Source organism: Lagenorhynchus albirostris, chromosome 3 (genome assembly GCF_949774975.1).
Source record: "Lagenorhynchus albirostris chromosome 3, mLagAlb1.1, whole genome shotgun sequence".
In the NCBI taxonomy this organism is placed as follows: Eukaryota; Metazoa; Chordata; class Mammalia; order Artiodactyla; family Delphinidae; genus Lagenorhynchus; species Lagenorhynchus albirostris.
The window spans coordinates 159,598,464-159,618,319 of NC_083097.1; the positions used below are offsets into that span (position 1 = coordinate 159,598,464).

The window sequence follows — 19,856 nt, forward strand, 5'->3', positions numbered from 1 at the left end:
GGAGGAGGGGAGTGGTGAATACAGAGGGTCCTTGACACCTGCAGACAAAGGGGGCTCCATGAGGAGGCACCTGGGGAGGATGTGCCTGAAAGCTGGATCAGCGAGTGCAAAGGCCCTGAGGTAGGGCTGCAAGGTGTGTTGGAAGAGACTCAAGGAAGAGGCCTGGAGTGGGGTGAGGAAAGAGGAGATGGGAGAAGGTAAGGGGGGCGGGAATCGCAGGGCCATCCATGTTGTCAGCAGCTGGAGTGGGTGATAGTTGGAGTCCTTGCCAGCCCAGGTAGAGCCCGTGACTACCCTCCCTGCCTCTGTTTCCCCACCAGTATCCATGTTCCAGAGGATGCAGGGGAGGCACAGGGGGCATAGGGACTGCCAAGGGTCACAGGGGTCCATCTTCTGCCCTCTGTGAGTGCCACCCTGGCCTCCTCACACTCTCTGTGGCTCCCTGCCCATCTCCCTGCCACCCCTTAGCTCTCTGCCCACTGCTGCCATCGAGCCACCCAAGCCTTGCCCATGATGTTCCCTCACCAGTGCCCACCTCAGGAGACACCCTGCAGCTCCCCTACCGAGCAGAGCCCAGAGACTCTCCCTTGGCTGGCTCCCCAACGCCCCTGGGCCCCTCACTCAGCCTCCTCACCCCCAGTTTGGCTGCAAGCTCTGTAGGGAGGGGGTGGCTTAGGAGACAGAGAGGCTGATGGAAATGGGAGAAGGTGGGCATCAGGGTCCTTGAGCCTGGGTAAAAATAGCTGTCCCCTCTGCCCCTGCCCCCTGTGAGGAGGCGGTAGTGATGGTGGCTGCAATGATGGGGGATGTGCCCAGAGGAGCATCCTTCAGGGCCCGTGTTGCCATGGTGATACTGACTCAGAGGCAGAGGCAGGTAGCGGCATCTGGTACCCAGCCGGCCCGCCTCTGCTCTCACAGCACCCTCCCCAACCCCCACCCTGTAGCCTCCACTCCACTCCACTCATTTTCTGAGACTAGAGAGGGGTGGGTGAGGCCCTGTGGCAGCTGGATAAGTTCCTCCACAACCCCCATCCAATCACCTGCTGGAAGGTGGGGGACAATGTTCTCACTGCACCGACTTGGGTACCAGGTCTTCCTCCCTCCATTCACCTGTCATCCTGCCCATCTGTCTGTCTGTCTGTCTGTCCATCCCTCATTCATACATCCGCCTAACATTTATGGACCACCTCCCGTGTGCCCACATCATTCTCAGCACAGGGCAGTTACCTCACACCCGTGCAGTCAAGGTATCAGAGAGGGGTCTGGGCTGGGAGGATGTGGGTGAAGACCCCCAGGCCACTTGGGTCCAGGCCTCAAGATGCTGAGGCCCCCTTCTCTCCCTCCTGCTCTCAGTCTCTCCCCCTCTTCCTGCATCTTTCAGTCTCTCTCTCTGTCTCTTCATCTCAAGGTACAGCCCAGACCCTTCCCCACACTCCGCAGGCCCCACAGCTGCTGCCCGCCTCCCTCCACCCTCTTTACTTATTCCACTCCAGCCACGCCAGCCTCTGCACTTTTCCTCCAGCACACCAGCTCATTCCCACCTCGGGGCCTTTGCACATGCTGCTCTCCCTGCCTGGAAGATCCTTAGGGTCTTCACCTGTGTATTTATCTTGTTTAATTCTTGGTTTCCCAATTATCTCTCTACCCCCCAGGGTATGCCTTCACTTCTCCAACTGTGAAATTGGCATGGTGAGCACAGTATGACTTGACAGTGGGGGGTGGGGATTATGTGCTTAGAACTGTGCCCAAGGCAGAGTAAAAACTCAACAAACAGCTCAGATGTCCAGGAGCTGATGAAGGATAATCAAAATGTGATCCATTCATACAACGGAATATTATTCAGCCAAAGAAAGGAATGAAGCACTGATACACACTACAACATGTATGAACCCTAAAAATATTATGCTGAGTGAAAGAAGCCAGACACAAAAGGCTGCATAGTATGTGATTCCATTTATGTGAAATGTTCAGAACAGGCAAATCCATAGAGACAGAAAGCAGAGTAGTGGTTGCCAGGGGCTGGGGGAGGAGGGAGGGGGTGTGGGGTTTCTTTTTGGGGTGATGAAAATGTTCTGGAACTAGATACAGGTGGTGGTTGCACAACATCGTGAATGTACTAAATGCCACTGAATTGCTCACTTTAAAATGGTTGATTTTATGTTAGTGAATGTTACCTCCATTTTTTCTTTAAAGGACATTAGGTAAAAACTAAGGAAATCTGAATAAAGGGTGGACTTTAGGCAATAATGGTCAACCTCCTGTGTCTCCAAGACACCCAGCATGCACCTTCCCCAGGGCCTTTGTGCCTGCAGTTCCCTCTAGCTGGAGGTTTCAAGTGACAGAGAAGCTGGCTCAGACCCCAGGGGGCCAAGGCACAGTCTGACTCCAATCGCTTCCCTCGCCTTCCTGTGGCCACAAGAAAGGTTAAGGGTGGTTAGGATGGAGTGTGCCCGGGAGGCTGAGTGGTTGGGATGACATCAAAGATATTTGGGTCCCTTGGAGGGGACGGTCTGTTCCCCTGGGGGAGGGAGAAGGATCTGTAACCTATGTGGGGTCCCGAAGCAAGTGGGCAGGGAAGGCAATGGAATTCAGTCCAGCTGGGGGCCCCGTCCTAGGGGCCTGCTTCTAGCAGCCTCGTGAACACAAACAGCAAGATCCATTTTCTAATTTTTAAGGAAAACTGCTGAGTAATGAAGATCTCCCTGGACAGTGTTGCTGCGCCCGGGCCTCCCCATCCAGGAACCGAGACTTCTGGGGGTTGTGGAAAAGGCTTCGCCCTTCCAGAGAGTTCTGGGGAACCTTGTCGAGTCTCTCTATGGCAACAGGGAGGGAGGGAGGCCACGTCGCCACCCTTCACACGGACTTGGGCACTTGGGGACATCCCACAGCCCTGCTGGCCGTGGACGCTTAACGTGCTGGAGGGGTGCAGCGTGGAGGGACAGGTCCTGGGGGTGCTTACAGGGACAGTCTTCAAAGGAACAGAGAAGGGAATGAGGGAGGGGAAGATGCATGAGGACTCGCCAAGTATTTTTAGGCACTGAATGCAGCCCTGAAATATTTCCATGGCCACTCCCGGAGAATGAGCTGGGTGACTATTTCGGTGCCTGGTTCCAGTGGGGGCAGAGTAGGGGTGAGTCACTGCTGGGTGGCTGGGCAAAGACCAGGAGGGGGCTCTCAGGGCAGGACCTTGGGCCTGTAAGGTGACGGCTCCCTAGCCCGGCGCCAGGCGTCTGGTGCTGGGCTCCAGGGTACAAAGGACAGTGGCCTGGCCACTCCCTGTAGCGTGGCACCACTGCCCAGGTCCCCCCTGGACAGCAAGCCAATCACATTGATCCCACAGCTTATGGAGGTAAAGAGGGTCCTGGGTGAGGTTTCAGACACTCCACAGGTGCTCGGTGAAGTGCCTCCTATGTTTTCAGGCACGTATGAGGGACTTCCTTGGAGGGCCAGTGGTTAAGACTCTGCGCTTCCACTACAGGGGGCACGGGTTTGATCCCTGCTGGGGGAAAAAAAAGCACATATGGAGCACTGGCTGTATGTCTACCAACCACCCTCCCTTCATGTAATCCTCCCAACGATCCCTGTGAGGTGGAGTCCCCTACTATCCCTGCTGACCAGTGAGGAAACTGAAGCACAGTGGGGTTACACTTGCTGGCCCTCTGTGTGTTTCAAACTCTGTCCCTCAACTGAGGCTATAGCCAGGGGAGTGAATTTTAAAGCAGGTGCCGAGGGACTTCCCTGGTGGTCCAGTGGGTAAGACTCCATGCTCCCAGTGCAGGGGGCCCAGGTTCTATCCCTGGTTGGGGAACTAGATCCCACACGCATGCCACAACTAAGAAGTCCACATGCCTCAAGTAAAGACCCCGCACACTGCAATGAAGATCCCGTGTGCTGCAACTAAGACCCAGTGCAGCCAAAAATAAATAATAAATAAATATATTTTTTAAAAAAAAACAGGTGCCGACTTCACCTGCCCCCATTCCTAATTCTACACCTGACACAACTGACCTGAGAGAAGGTAAATGGATCCTCCAAGTTCAAGGAGGGGACAGAGGGAGGAGCTCAGAGGAGGCTCTGGAGCGGTGTGTCCTGGGGGCTGTGTGTCCTGGGGAGGGTCGCTCACCCTCTCTGTGTCTGCGCCTAGGCACTGCCTGGCACATGTTAGACTGTTGTTAGTTCACGGCCCTGGGTCTCTTCATCCTCTCTGCCCTTCCCAAGCAGGCCATGGAAGCTCAGGGGATTTGCACTTGCTGTTCCCTCTACCTGTTGTTCCCTGCTCTCTTTCCGAGGCCAGAGGCTTCTCGTTGTTCGGGAATTGGTTTGACCACGTCCCCCTTCAACTCTTTGGAAAGGACCCACCCCAGCATCCTGAGCTTCCTGCAGAACAACAGCCTGTCTGCCTGGGCCCTCACGGCACCCCTGCCCCTTCTCCTGTCACCCCTACAGCCTCTACCTTGGGCTGAGCCCCCAGCACTGCCTACTCTTGGTCTCTTGGCTTTCACCCTTGCCTCAGTCTGTTCCAGAACGTTCTGCGGCTTCCCATTTCGCTCAGGGCCTGCACCCGCCCCATTTCCTGTCCTCTCACTTTGCTCCGGTCACCACTTGTCACAGGACCTTTGCACGGGCTGTTTCCCTGTCAGGAACGCTCTTCCCCCAGATGGCTGGCTCCTTTGCCTCCCTCAAACCCTTTTCTCGAATGTCACCCCCTGGCCTGCCCAGACCAGGTACCTCTCTCCCCCACCCTTGCTTTCTACTCTGAATTTATGCATTCGGCTTGTTTGTTGCCAGCTCACCCCTGTGGAAGGTAAGGGCCACCATGGTGGGGACTCTCTGCCTAATTCACAGCTGAGTCTCCAGTGCCTGGGATGGAGCTGTGGCCCCAGTTCCTCCGCCCCCGGCCAGCCCTCTTCTCCCGTTGTGGCGGGCAGCTGCCCCCACTGAGATCGTTTAAGTGGACATCAGACCATTTCCCACAGGCCAAGCGGCCCTTTGTCCACAGAGAGATGTCAGAGGACACCAAAGCACATGCTGAGCCGGTAGGGGCACACATGCTGCTGATGCCAGGACACGCGGACCCCAGGGTCCAGTTGAATGGGTGGGGAGGACAGCGGCCGTCAAGCCTGCCTGGAGGACGTGGGAGGCAGCAGTCTGGGGGCAGGGCTTCCCGGGGGAAGTGCTCTTGGAGCAGCAGGTGAGGCCCAGGAGAGGAGGAATCTGCGCAGAAGTGTGTGCAGGCGGGAAAGCAAGAGACACCCTCCCACCCACCACCAGCTTGCGGGGCTGCTGCTTGAGGCTGCCCACTGAATCCAGGTCTCTGAAATGGACTCATGGCCCCAGGGTGAGGCAGCAGGGCCATCCAGGCTGGCGCTGGCCCCAGGCTGAGTCACACCCTGGGTGTGTGGGTCTCCCTGACCTGTAGCAGCTGGAGCAAACTCCAAGGGGAGGAGGTTGGGGCCTACAGGAACCACCTACACTTAACCACCTACACGTAAGGTAGCCCGCAGGCTGCAGGTCATGCAGCAGTCAGCTGATGGGGGTGAAAATCCCTGGGGACAGACCATCAGAAGGGCAGAAAGAAGGAGGCCGAGTTGTGGGAACCAGGCCAGCACTTTTGGTTTCTCTTCTTGTTGAAGGGGTTGAGGCTGGTTTCTTGAAACCAACCAGGAAGAAGACTGGAAAACGGGCCTGTCCCGACACCCAGCTCAGGAGGACGACGCCTTCCGGAAGCCCACGGCACCTATGCGGCCAGGGCCGGGGAAGCGGTTCATATCACCAGCGGGCAAGGAGAGAAATGGGAGCCCGGACTGCCCGGCTGGAAAGGTCAGGGTTGCCTGGCGCGGCTGGCGGCGCGGGCGGGAAGCCGCGCTTACGCACGCCGAGGATGCGCCCCCGCGCGGAGACGGGGCGCGTCCGGGACCCACGACCCTGAGCTGCGAATGGGCCCTTGGGAACGTCTGAACACGTTCCTGGTCCAGAGCCGGGTAGGGGAAGAAAAACCAAACTGCGGAGAGCAGGAAGGGGCGGGGCTCCTAAAGGGCTTCCCATTCACAGCCGCGCAGGACACCAGAGCCCCACGGATTTCATCAAAGCCTGACTGGAGACGACCCGCGCCCGGCAGGGGGGAGACCTAGCCCCCCAGACCAAGGCCCTGGAGGCCATAATGGGACTCTGCGTCCAGGACCATGGGGGAGGGGAGTTGTGAACACGGCCCCTTCCCTCCCCAACCGTCCTTCTCTTCTTGCGCCTTCATGTCAGCCGGGCCCCTGCACAGCCCACGTCTGTGATGAGGGAGGTGGGTTCTCAGGGCCCAGGTCACACTCAGACCCCACACCCCCGTCCTCAACCTACGCCAAAGTGTTGCTTTGTCACCAGGCAGGGATTCAGGCAGCAGCAGGTCCCTGGAGGGGGGGCCCGGGGAAGAAGCAATGATGGGGGTGAGAGTGGCGGCAGGGTACGGCACTCTGCAGACAGGATGGGGCTGTGAAATCTTAGTCAGAGGTCTTCGAGCTAGCTAGGCCAGCACTTTGCAGACCTGATAAGTGGCAGTTCTACAGGCACCACCACCTTTTCTTCCGATCACCCCTCAGAACCCGTCTCAACCCCATGACAGGTAGAACCCGCACCCACAGGAACCGGCCTCCTAACACCAGCCTGTCTCTGCGGTTCCTAGGAATATCGGTCAGCAGACCATGTCACCGGAAACATTTTCACAAGTGCTGGCTCAGCGTCTCAAGCAAATCACCGGGTTGTGGAGAGGCAGTGCCCTGACTTGAAGAAGAGGTAAAAGGTTCACGAAAACCTTCCTCATGTGTTCCTCGAAGCAGCCGCCTGTCATGGCTTCTCTCTCGGTGAACTCTGGTGTGAATGGTGCTTGCAAAACAGGGACGGAGGGCAGAACACTGGTGGCAACGCCAGGCGGTGTGGGTGTCCCGCTGGCTCCCACCTGGGACTTTCCTCCCCCCACCTCCCCACAAAGACAGGAGGGGGTCGCCTACTGCCCAGAGCCCAGTCTTGCCTTCCACCTTTTGTAAGAGGCTGCTGAGGAACATGGGAACCAGTGTCCCAACAAATTGCTTCCCCTCAGTGAGAGGCCACAGGGTACAAAAGGAAACTTCTTGCATGGGGCTGTGATTTCCTGAGGACACTACCTACTAGATGCACCCAGTGGTTCAAAAGGAATTACGGATTTACAGTTTGTAGTTGTATTTGTTTTTATTTTTGTAACACAAAGAGGGAGAGAGGAAGTGAAGGGACAGGGCCCAGCGTCGTCCCCCAGAACAGCTTCTGAGGCATACGTTCGCCTGGATTCGTTTTGAAAAGGCAATTTTGGGGTCCGTGTTTTAGGAAACTCTCCAGGCTGTCAATCTCAGCGCAAACAGCTTAAAATAAAAACCTCCCGTCTGTTCGCCACACAGGGATCTAACACAAAATGCAAAACAAACCTGTTTGGAAAATGCCTGCCCTTAAAACAAGAGTGAGGGCTTTAAAGATTCATTAAACACAGAATCTTCAGGAATCAAGTTGGCTGCGACTTCACAAAACCAGAAGCACAGAATAACGTTTCCAACTGTAGAACTGCTGGCTGACAAAAAAAGAGGAGGATCACAAGATGACAGGCAGGGGGGTCCTCCCCCAACACCTGCCTCTTCTTTTTGTTCTGAACAGACTCATAAACTGGAGAGTAGAAACGCGGCCTTGCGGGTGGAAGCAGATGCCCGGTGGCGGTGGCTCAATCTCTGGGGAACAGAGGGGCGGCTCACTGTTTGCCCGCCTGTCTGCCTGGCTTCTTTTCTGGTTGACCTCTGCCGGTGCCTGGGATTCCACCTCGGCCCCGGCCCCCAAACACACCTGTGAGACAGGGGAAACGGGCTTTAGCAGAGCCGGGCTGGGAGGCCCACTGTGGACTGGGACCAGGAACTGGAATCCTTAGACTGTGGCCAAGTTGTTTAATCCCTCTGGGTCTCAGCCTCCACTTCTGTAAAGTGAGGGCAGTGATCCTACCTCTGGTGGGAAGGGCAGGCTGAGAATCTGAGATGGAGTGTCGACCAGGGCTGGGCATGGGTAGTGCTCCAGAACATTCTCAGTGTGACAAGGGACCAGACCAGGCCCCCCAGGGGTGTAAAGGATGCCAGGGAGGACAGAGGTTGGCACCAAGTCACACTGGGGCTTGGGGCGGGCTTCCTGGAAGAGAGGGCTGGGGGCCAAGGTGGAGGGCAGTCACCAGAAGGACAAAGCCAGAAGGGCTTCCAGGAGGAGGAGGGCGGGGGGGCACGAACTAAGACAAGGCCTGGACTCAGTCCAGGGATGGGGCAATGACCCCCAGCTGTGAGGCTGGGAGCTGCACCAGGGGACCTGGACCTTCCTTGCTCTGGCGCCACCCACATCTGGCCCAGGAGAGAAACAACTGGGTGGTTTGTGTGTGTCCAGCCTGGAGAAGGGGCAGGGGAGCCTCCTGAGCCCTGACCTCTGCAGTCAGTGGTGGGGCTGTTTCCAAAATACATTTTACGTGGAACAATGGCACTGCTGCTGGGGGAGGTGAGTAGTCGGAGGGAGGGCATGCCCCCGGCCCAGGGAGGTCCCAGAAGGATCAGGGCAGCATGGGGACATAGAAATGTACACACAGGCCCCCTTCCTCCACAGACATGCAGGGGGCCCTCTGGGGACAGAAGCCAATGCTGGCAGGGTCTGCCTAACCTCACGTCTCATGGGGCAAGACCAGCTTTGCCAAGGGGAGCCTGGCTATGCGGGGACCCCTGTGAGAGTCCCACTGGCTGTGGAAGGCCCCGCGGCCTCCGTTCGGAGCCGCCCGAGCAAGCCGCTCTCCCCGTCCTCCCTGCTCCTTCAGGCAGTTTACTTGACAGTGGTGGCCTCCAGTGAAGGGTCTAGCCCTGGGGACAGGTCCTGGGACCCCTGGGACCCTGCTCACCCCCATCCTAGGCTACTCTTCACCTGGGGTGCCCTCCTGCCCTCTTCCATCTGGCTCCTTTCTGATTGTCACGTGAGCCTCAGCTCATGGCTGGCTCCTGTGTCCTTCCCAGCCCTGCCCATGAGCCCCCAAGGTGGGCCCCGGGCCTGGCACACAGGAGGCCCCCCCAGATGCAAGAGACAAAGCCAGGTCCCTCCAAGAACAGGAGCCGGGCGGGGGAGGCGGGGAAGGGCAGGGTCTGCAGATGGCCTCTGGGCTCAGGCCCCAGCTGACTGCACAAGTTTAATTTTATGCCAGATTTATAATCTCAGGGTGGTGTGCTGGGATCTATCCAAAAGGCATGACCTTGGCTTTGTATAAAGGAGTCATAGCAGGGAAGGGTCCCATGCCGGGGCCCCGCGCTGGGGTACTCACCTGCAGTCTAGTGAGGCGGGCACTGTGGGACCCTCTCTGCAGAGGGGAAACTGAGCCTTGGCGAGGTGCCCAGAGCACCTGCCAGGAAACACAGGCAGGGCTCAAGTCCCAGGTCTATGTGGGCCTGGACCCAGACCTAAGGGAGCACTGAGAGCCACTGTGGGGCAGGAGGGCCCAGGTGGGTGAGGGTCAGCACTGACCACCAGGACTCAGCTGGGCTCCCCGGGCTGGGCTCCCGCGGTGGGGACAGGCGGCAACCAGCAGCGTCAGCTGTTCTGCAGAGGAGCCCCATGAGTCACAGCCCCCCAGCTCCACGTAGGAGGGGCTCAGAGCCAGGCCCTCGGCACCATGACGGCACCAGCCAAGAATGTCAACACTGGGCCGGGACGGATGCCACGTGCTAGAGTCACCCCCGCCAATGGGGAGGCCCCAGCAGCCTGCTAGGGAGGAAGCAGGGACAGAAGGGCGTACCTCGCCCAGCGCCCCCCATTCCGCGGCCCTTCTGCTGCTTCTGCTGCTGCAGGCCACCACGGCCGCGGCCCTTGGCCACCACCTCCTCCTTGACCATGTCGATGATCTCATCAGGGATGCGCAGGTACTTGATGGTGCTGCCGCGGATGTAGCACTCGGGCATCCGCCAGAATTTGTCCCCGTCCTGTGAGAGAGGGTGTGTGTGTCAGATCTTTGGGGGGGGTGGTAGGGTCCCTGCAGAGCAGGTGCAGATGGCCGGGGCAGCATCTGTCCCCTCAGGCCGCCTGCACCTGGCATCGCCCCCGCAGGCCGCAAAGTTCTTCGTCCTGGACGGGACACTGGAGGGGCCGCCCTCCAGCAGGATCTCTCCAGATCCTTGGCAGCCCTTCACACACGAGAGAGGGCGGGGCAGGGCCTCGTGAGAAGTCTCCGTGTCCTCAGCCTGTCCTCCAGTGGGGGACGCAGCCCGAAGCCTGGAGAGGGGTGAGGCTGTCCCACGCGCCAGGTGCTGCCACGGCCCAGCTCCTCCCCCTCCTGCCCCCAGCCTTCCAGAATTCACCTTCTGGAACCCTCTCTATGCACCCTGACTCATTCATTCACACAAGTATCTCGTGGCAGGGTCTGAGCTGGGCATGGGACACAAGTGAGCAGGACAGAGACCCTGTGTGATGGGTGAAGAGGGCCAGGACGGGGGTGGGGAGCCAGGTCTGGGGCCAGCCAGGGGCAGCTCCCAGTGATGCCAGTTTTCAGGAGAGCTAATGGAAGCTAGAGAGACGAGGGGCTTGTAAAGTTGCAGACTCCTGAGCAACGCCAACCCTGCAGTTCTTAGGATGCTGACTGTTTCCCCCCCACCGCCATATACCCTGCGACCAGCAAAAGGCCTTCCCTCCACGCTACCTCCTGCTGCCCTTGGGCGGGAGCCCGGGGCCTCATCCATCAGATGAATTCTCCGGCCCCATCCCTGTTGCCCAGGCCAGAAGCCTGGTAACCTTCCCCCGCCACGCCTAGAAATCAGACCAAGACACCTCCCTGCTTAGATCCCAATCAGCGCCCCGTTGGCCCAAGGACGAGGTCCAAACTCCTCAGTATGGTTCCAGAGGACCTGAGATCCAGCCCCACCCTGGCTGCCCTCTCTCGGCACTCGATGTGCCTTCCAGATGGAACTTTCTGGAACACACACAGTGGGCTTCCGGGCCCCAGCACTTTGCACACGCTGTTCCCACCTTTTCACGTCTGGCTAACTCCAGTCCTCAACAGGCCTTGCTTCCAGCCTCCCTGCAAGCCCCAGTCCTCCTGCATGACACTCATCAGCGGTGCCTGGGCCGATCTGGCCCAGCCCAGTGGAGGTACTCGGCAGGGACAAATGGAATGTTTGCGGGCCAACTCTTCCCAGGAACACACACGAGAGCCCCCGACCCATACAGGAACCCCAAGAGGCCTCAGAGCATTCCTTTCCCAGAAATGGTAGGCGAGGGGCCAAGTCCGTGGGGATGCAAAGTACAGCCAGACAGAAACAATGATTGTGTGGAAGCTCAGGGCCGGGGCTGGGGCTGGGGCCGGTGGCTCAGCGCGAGGCTTTCCCTCAGCCAAGGGCAGGCCGAGCCCAGCGCGCTCCCTGAAGGAACAGGGTTTACTGTGCTTTCCATGGGGGCAGCTAAATGCCTCCCGACCCTTGCTCTCCCGTGCTTTCTCAGCCCCTGGGATCTCTGTGTTCAGCCACCTGCTACCCAAGGGAAGGAGGGGCTGCCATCACCTGTTTACAGATGAGGACTCTGGGTGGCCTGCGTGAGACGGTACCTCCCACCAGCCTCTCCTCCCAACCGCTGGGTCACAGAGGGGGACTCCCCAGGGGGAGCCACGTGTCCAGTCTCGGCTGGCCATGGAGGCCGGACGGACCTTGCCCTGAGACCCAGCGATTGGTTCTAGGTCCCAGAAGTGGACACAGACGTAACAGCGGCGTGCAGAAGGACAAGCGCTCAGCTGTGCACTGTGGCATCGTCTGCCACAGGCACACTGCAAACGCCTGCCACCAGGAGTTCGGAACCAAGAAGCAGGTCACAGAGCCAAGCAGGTGAGGGTAGGGGGTCACAGCCCTCTGTCTGCCTTTTGGGGTGTGAACTGTCCAGGAGCACAGACCGGGGTGAGAGTGGCTGCCTTGTGCTCTGCTGTATGCTGGCGTGGTGAGCCCTGGGGGCACACTGCCTGTGGCTCAAGACAGCCGGGCCCTGCCTGGGCCCTCCAGGAGCTTCCTCCCTGTAACATGAGGGGCTATCTTGGGCAGGGGGACAGAGACTGGAATCAAGGTGAAAGGAAAGCTCTAGTGGAACCCAGTGCAGATTAGGGGGAGGGAGTCCTGCCTTCATCACCATCCTCATCACTCTGTGGATCATCCCAAGGCGGGGATGACCCTGGGGAACATTCTCCCCTACCCCGGCCATGCAATTCCTGGTTTCAGGCCTCAGGGGAAACAAGCCCCGTAGTGGCCTGCACATCCCACAGTCACGCCACCACGGCCCACATGGTGGGCAATGCCCACAGCCAGGACCAAAGGCAGCAGAGGCTAACAAGGAGGGTGGGGCCTGCCCTGGAGGCCACCCCCTCCCTGTAGAGCAGGGATTTATGGCCAGAAGCACCCCCCAGGCCTAAGTCCTTCTTGGTCAGGGGTGGCACCCGGGGATGCAGGAGCAGCTCAGTGCCTGCCGGGCAGCATCCCCGCAGGTGCAAAGTCCAGGGCACTAGAGAGACTTGGAGCCTTGTCCGGCTGTTCCCCCCAACATCCTGACTAGTCCCTCGGGCCCCGCCCCTGCAAGAGGCCCCGCCCCTGGCAGGATGGCTGGTGGTACAGGCTGCGGTAGGCACCCTCCCACTCCTCCCACACGTCCAGGGAAGTGCTTTTACCCCACGTGGAGGCGAGGATGCTGAGGCTCTGTAAAGCCCCAGGTCCCAGTGCGCATTCCTGGCCACACGACCCCCACTCGCTCTGCCCACCAGACCGGAGCTGCCCCAAGGCCCCCAGGCAGCGAGTGCAGACTCGGGGTGGAGGACACTCACCCTGGACGTGCAGATCACCTCACGCAAGTTGATGTTCATCCAGTTGTCGCAGCTCACCAGGTGCCCATTGTACGTCTCCCCGTTTTTGAGCTCCACCAACTGGAGAGAAAACGGGTCCCACGTCAGTCTCAGGCCCTAAGAGGGGTGCAGACTTACCCCGAAGAGCAGGCCACCACCACCGGGCCTCATTCAGACACGTCCTCGTGTCTTCTTGGGACCCACTGGCCACAGCACACGGTGCCCAGGCCCCCAGGGGCCCACCTTACAGGAGACACGCTCTGCTTTCTCGCTACGCTTTGCTGGGCATTGTAGACTTTCTACGATGAAACCATTTTTTTGTGTGCGGAAGAAAGAAACAGACAAAAAACCCCCCCACATCTTTAAAGGAATGAGTAAGGGTGGCTGGGGGCCGGGCAGGTGCCCGGTGATGGCACACATGTGATCCTTGGTGGTCTGGAAAAACTGTTTTTCATTGCAATAACTACTTGCTTATTTTGATGTGTTTCCGGAAAAGCGCGTCATGCAGAAGACAGGCTTTTGCTAGGAAAAGGCTGAGACTTAAAAAAGAATCAATTTAGAGAATGAACTTATGGTTACCAGAGGGGATTGGTGGGAGGAAGGGATAGTTAGGGAATTTGGGATTGACATGTACACAGGACTATATTTAAAATGGATAACCAACAAGGAAGTACTGTATAGCACAGGGAACTCCGCTCAATATTATGTAACAACCTAAATGGGAAAAGAATTTGAAAAAGAATAGACACGTGTATATGTATAACCGAATCACTTTGCTGTACACCTGAAACTAACAACATTGTTAATCAACTATACTCCAACATAAAATAAAAAGTTAAAAAAAAAAAATCAGCTCTCAGGGCTGGAGAGGCACTGGGCTCACAGCTGCCACCTCTGTATTGTTCCATGGGCCGGGCATGGGTGCAGGCGCTGGCATAATGAGCGCCAGCGGCAGCCTGGTCCGTGCCTATGACTTCCTGCTGAAGTTCCTGCTGGTGGGTGACAGTGACGTGGCGAGGGTGAGATCTTGGCGAGCCTGCAGGACGATACAGCCGAGTCCCCATACGGCCACCTGGCAGACATCATGCGCTCTCCTGCTGCCTTCTGCAGTGCTGCAGACATTTTCCAGCTACTCTGCCCGTTTCCCTTGGCAACCACTTTAAGATTTAAAATATGATTTGCAAAGTCATCACTTTCAAGTTTGGGAAAAAAAAAAGAAATAAAAGGAATCAACTCAGCTATCTGCCCAAGAGAAACGAAGACATACATCCATGGAAAAATGTGTTCACGGATGTTCCCAGCAGCTAAAATCTTCACGAATAGCCAAAAAGTGGTAACAACCCAAATGTCCATCATCAGTGGACAAATGGATAAATAAAATGTGGTGTATCCACACAATGGAATATCACCTGGCCGTAAGGAATGAAGCTTTGACACATGCTACAATGTGGACAAACCCCAAGAACATCATGCTAAGTGAAGGAAGCCAGACATGAAAAGCCACATGTTGTGTGATCCCACTTACAGGAAATGTCCAGAACAGACAAATCCACAGAGACAGAAAGCAGATTCGTGGTTGCCCGGGGCTGGGGCGGGGGGCGGGTGGAGGGGGAGGGGAGCAGCTGCTAATGGAGACTGGGTCACCTTTTGGGGTGACAGGATTGCTCTGGAACTACATAGAGGTGGTGGTTGCACAAAACTGTGAATGTACTGAACGTCCCTAAACTGTACTTCGAAAGGTTGAATTGTATGGTATGTGAATAACGTCTGAATTTAAAAAAAAGAAAAGACAACAGAACATATTGACAGATACTACACTTTATCACGAAAGGATAAAGCAGCTTAGGGAATGAGCATCGCATGAACCTATCCATATTTTAAAAACTCATTCACGCTTACACACGTTAAAAGTCCAGATGTGTATATATCAAAGAATAGTTAAATTGTTGGGAAGATGAACGAAGAGGAGCTTCCACTTTCTCTGAATCTCTAGTATTTGACACTTTTAATAAGCATGTATTACTTTGATCAGGAGCAGAAATGACACAGGTCCTGACGCATGTGGGAGGGAAAAGAGGACAGGCAGGAAGTGGCTTTGGCTGGAGGCACCTCACCCTTTGCCCAGTGTCCCTGTCCCTGTGCTGAGGCTGGTCCCCGCTGAAATGTGCCATCCCAGACCAGCATGTACTCACCATTGGGTGATTCTGAGCTGTTTTCAGCAGTGACAAAGGAAGCTGAAAGGCAAACAAAAGCACATGACTTGTTTCATCAGCCAGCGCTGTGGAGCCCTGGCCTCTGGGCAGGGCTGAGACTCCAGGAGCACACATTCCCCGACAGAAATGCAGCTTCTGAACTCTGCCCAAGCCCAGGACACATACCTGCCTCCTAGCTTAGGATAGAAAAGTCTCAGGAACACCCCCACCCCTGCAATTGCAGAGGCATCTGCCCTCTGGTCTTGGCGCTGACCATTCCGGGCATTTCTTTGTAGCTCAGGCTGCATATAGTCCCACCCCTGACAGGACCAGGTGTAGCCCTCCATGCTTATCAACAGCATCACAGCACACGGGTTCTGCTGCTGCTTGAATTTTTTGCTCCACTGATGTTTCTGAGATACATCCAGGCTAATACATGCAGCTCTAGCTAGGCCTTTCATTGTCGGCATGGTAGGTGGTTATCATCACACCCACTTTATGGACAGAGATACTGCAGCTTAGAGACTGAGGAACTTGCCCGGCACCAGTGAGCTAGTGAGAGACGGAGCTTGACTTGACCCCATCTGTCAGAAGCCAGCTCACGCTGAGCCCACAGGGGGCTCAGGGGGCAGCCCTGATTGAACCAAGAGTGATTTGGCCAGGCGCCACTGGCCTCCCAATCAGAGGCCACATCTGAGCTGGGTGTTCATAGAGGAATTCACCAGGTGAAAGGAAGAAACATTTCAGAAGAAGCCTGTGGTCACTGCAAGTGAGAGCAGATAAAGGATGGGATTTAAAAATGCCCCCTGATAAGGTGAACTTTCAAGATAGTTCTTTTCCCATTATTGCTGAATTTCTTTTTTATAAACAACTTATAGCGTAACTGGGGAAAATAAGTCAGTTCTTTTCATTTTAGGTACACAAATCACAACCCATACACTGGGGCCTGTCTCTGGGTCTCCAGAACGGTGACTCAGGTGGCAGTGCTTGGGTCCAGGGTCCAGTGACAGCCTATCCAGTATAGCCAGGTGAAGGTTCTAGACCAAGGGCCCCACAAGATGGGAAACTGCCTCAGCAAGGACCACACCTTGCCCGAGCAACTATGGAATCCTAAGTTGGCCTGAGCCCCAGGACTTCTTGGCAGGGGAGTCCCAGCCCACCCTTACCCTCCAATAGGAGGCAGCTGCTTCTCCAGGTGGTGGGGACTGTGTGGCCTCTCTCAGGAGGCCACAAGGGGCCCTCAACCCCCAGAGGATGGCTCCCTATGGAAGGGCTTGGTGGGGGGATATCTCACATCCCACGGGCCTTCCCTAAGAGCCGCCCGGGGAAGATCCAGGGGCGGCAGGAAGCCAGGCCCAAGCCCACTTCCTGCACTGGCTTCCTGGAAGGGCACGATAAGGAGGAAGAAGGAGCCACGTGGAGAGGAGGTGGCTGCTCCGAGGAGGGTGGGCAGGCAGGCTGGGGTCCCAATGTGGCCAACCTGCAGCTCCTGCCCTCTCCTCCGGAATGCATCTGTGTGATGCTGCCGGGTGCGGAGAGCTGGAGGCTCAGCCGCGCATGCGCGAGCCACACACCCAGGGGGTATTTTACAACGGAGAAGCCTCACGCTTTGCTGGGCAAGCCTGTTCTCTGTGCCCACAATGGGAATCTGGACCAGGGCGATGACACACCTAGGTCCTCCTCCCAGATCAGCAGAGAGGGGACAGGGCCAGCTTAGCCCTGGAAGGCGAGAATGAAGACGGACTCAGTGCTGAGAGGTGGAGGGAGGGTCACAGCAGTACAGTCAAGGCCCCTCTAGATGAGGCACCAGCGGTAGAGCAGATGGGACCTGCCCAGGGACACGGAGCAAGATCCCGCTAAAGCCGGGGAAAGTAGGCTGATGCCTGCCAGCAGGGGACCCACAGACGTCCTTCAGTGGCATACAGAGCCTCTATGCCAGTCCCTCTCAGGTTGCCACCCTGTCCCAGCTACCGGCAGCACAGCCCTGAAGGACCCACAGCCTCCTTAGCTGTTGCTGGCAGTGTGCCCTCAGAATACGGCTGCGACACAGATGGGTCCAGCACCTGCTCACAACCCTCGCCTGCGCAGCCGCCCCCTAGGCGGGCCAGAGCCAGGCCTGACACGGTCCAGCAAACTGGCCCACTCTGCGCCTCACACACCATGCCCGGTGCTGCTGGCCAAGCTTTGTTCCTCGGTTCCCTCTGCCTGGGGTGCCCTTCCCCAGGCTGGTGGCTGCTCCCTCGGCCAGGCCCTCATTATAACCCCATGGAGGGAACAAGGTTTCCACCTGGGCCACCCTCTGCTGTTTCTATCATAGGACGTAGCCAGTCTCTAATTAACTTGTTTATTTATTATGTCTCCCTGGCTAGACTGGAAGTGCCACAAGCCTCCTGCTAGACTGGAAAATTCAGAGGGTGTGGACTTTGTCCAGCACTGAACACCAGGGCCAGGCACACGTGAAGGACTCAGTAAATATTTTCTGAACAAATACAGCACACACCACCAAGGGAGGCACTTGGGGCAGGGGGGATTCTTGCTCAAAGGAGAGGTGGCACTGGGATAGCAATGCCAAGCAGTGGTCACATCTTGCCATCTTCTACGTCCTTGTCCCCAAACTGTGCTGGAGACAGAGGCGAAGGGAAGGGGAGGATCCCCGGTGAACTTAAAAGCCAAGCGGAAGGGGTGGTGGCACGGGTGGGGGGATGGAAGACACTTGAAGGTGCCAGGGAGACAGGAAAGGGCCAAACACCCAGTTCAGGGGAGACAGGGTCATCTGGAGTCAGGAAAGTCATAAAAGAGCTTCAGGCATGAGAACTCCTTTTTCTGGCCTTTCTCAGAACGCCTGGGGTCTGACCCTCAGGCCTGGACCAATCCAGGACTAGACCTAACAGTATCCTGAGGCTCCCAACTCAGGAAGCTGGTTGCAGACCACCCACTCCCTCGCCCACACCTCTGCTTCCGGCCCTGCCCTGACCACAGGGAACAGGCAGTGTGTCATGCCTTGTCCACTCCCGAACACTCCTCAGAAGGCGCAAACAGGCTGAATGAATGAATCTGTACTTCACACAGACACTGTTCTAGGCTCTGGGACTATATGAGGATAAAAGACAAAGATCCTGTCTCCATGCCCAGTCCCTCAGACCAACTCTACCCTCCAGCAGAGAGGAACCTGCTTCCTTCTCTCCATCCCTACACTGACCAGGAGAATTTAGTGAGCCCTCACGGTCGGCTCTGAAAAATGTGCAACCATCTCAGAGCAACTCAGGTGCTGATAGGCCAGGTACTCTCCCAAGAAGCTCCCAGCTCTCAATTCCTCTGTGTGGACCTCCGTTTCCCTGTCATACGCTGGGGGCACAGACACTCTCTGGGTTAGATCTACAACTTCCACAACTTGTGAGCGCCATGGCCCTGGGGAGGCTTCCTGTCAGGGCCTCAATTTTTCTTTTTGTGAACTGGGAGGATGCAGTTAGTCCATCCTTAGCTCAAAATACCTCCTCTCCCTCTGAACGACATACTGTGTGACACAGGAAGAAGCAAACCCTTCTCTGGGTCTGTTTGTCAGCCTGAAAAAGAGAGGCAGAGAAGGTTGTGCGGCTAGCATTCTAAGGGCCTTACAAGCCCTGAAATTCCCTAAATTGGTTTAATTTGAGAACGCACACCGGCCCCCTACTTCTTGGCGCCCTAGCTTTACAATCTATGAGGTTAGACTGGGTCGGATGCACTCGGAGTCACTTCCCTGCCCGAAAAGTCACTCTGCGGCATTCACCGGGCCCTTCGGTGGGTCCCCTTCCTCTCCGGCCTGTTTCCCCACCTGAAAAATGGGAAGACTGCGGCTAGACCGCTATACTACGATTACACGTTCGGTCAGTCCCAAGTTCCCCTGAGACCGACTTGCTGGGTGTCCTGAAAGAAGCCCCTGCCGTCCCCGGTCTCAGTTACCACCCCCTCGGGCCGGGGGTGGGAGGACTCGACGCCCGGATGGCACGCTCGCTCCGCATCACCCCTGCCCCAGCACCCGCCCCAAGGGCCCTTGGCGGCCGGCTCCCCCGTCGTCTTGCCCTCACCATGGTGTCGGCGGGGACCGGGCTCGGCGGCCACTTCCGCCACCGCCGCCGCCGCTCACGTTCCCGCCGGTAGCAGCCCCGCTGCGCGCCACTAGGCTGAAATGGAGTGGCAGCGACGCGAGCCAGTCAGAGAGGGGCTCGTGGGAAGGACAACCAATCCACGCAGGGTAAGGCGAGGCCTACTAAGCACGAGGGCGGGGGGGGCCGTGTTCTCACAGGAGAAATGAGGGACAGACTCGTAAAGTGCCGCCGTGAGTGCTGCAAAAGGGGGCGGAGCAATGTGCGCAGGCGCTGGAGGCCTTGTGGGCAAAAGCGCATGCGCAGGCGAAACCCTCGCGGATCTCGGCTCCACGCCGTGGGCGAAGGCGGTTATTACCTCCAGTTTCGAGAGAGAGAAATGGAAGCTGTTTGGTTGTTATTGGGATGTGCTTATGTCTCCCTTCGGGCCCCTCCTCTCCTGAGTCTCATTATTGTAGTTGACCATTATCCAAGGCACGTCTTTTGGTAGGTTGGAATCCCGGCTGTGCCCTTTGAGCCTCAGTTTGCCTCCCTTTGAAATGGCCGTAATAATAGTGTATGCGCTAGAAGGTTGCAGTGAGGACAGAACGAGTTAAGCCACGGAAAAGCACGTAGAACAGAATCTGGCACATACTGAGCACTTGATACACGTGTGTGCAACATTGAGCCCCTACTATGGACCCGCTCCTAGAAACACATAAG

At 57.1% G+C, this 19,856-nt stretch overlaps 1 protein-coding gene across 1 annotated transcript; it reads right to left on the minus strand.

Annotated features, from left to right (window-relative positions):
• Positions 1 to 7,193: 7,193 nt before the first annotated feature.
• On the minus strand, positions 7,194 to 19,252 carry LSM4 (LSM4 homolog, U6 small nuclear RNA and mRNA degradation associated). The gene is made up of 5 exons (XM_060144798.1): positions 19,137 to 19,252; positions 15,073 to 15,114; positions 12,863 to 12,961; positions 9,812 to 9,995; positions 7,194 to 7,848 (listed from the first exon to the last, which is right to left on the minus strand). Exons 1-5 carry the CDS (start codon positions 19,137 to 19,139, stop codon positions 7,757 to 7,759), a joined length of 420 nt encoding a protein of 139 aa, XP_060000781.1. The 5' UTR covers positions 19,140 to 19,252; the 3' UTR covers positions 7,194 to 7,756.
• Between the last annotated feature and the right edge of the window lie 604 nt (positions 19,253 to 19,856).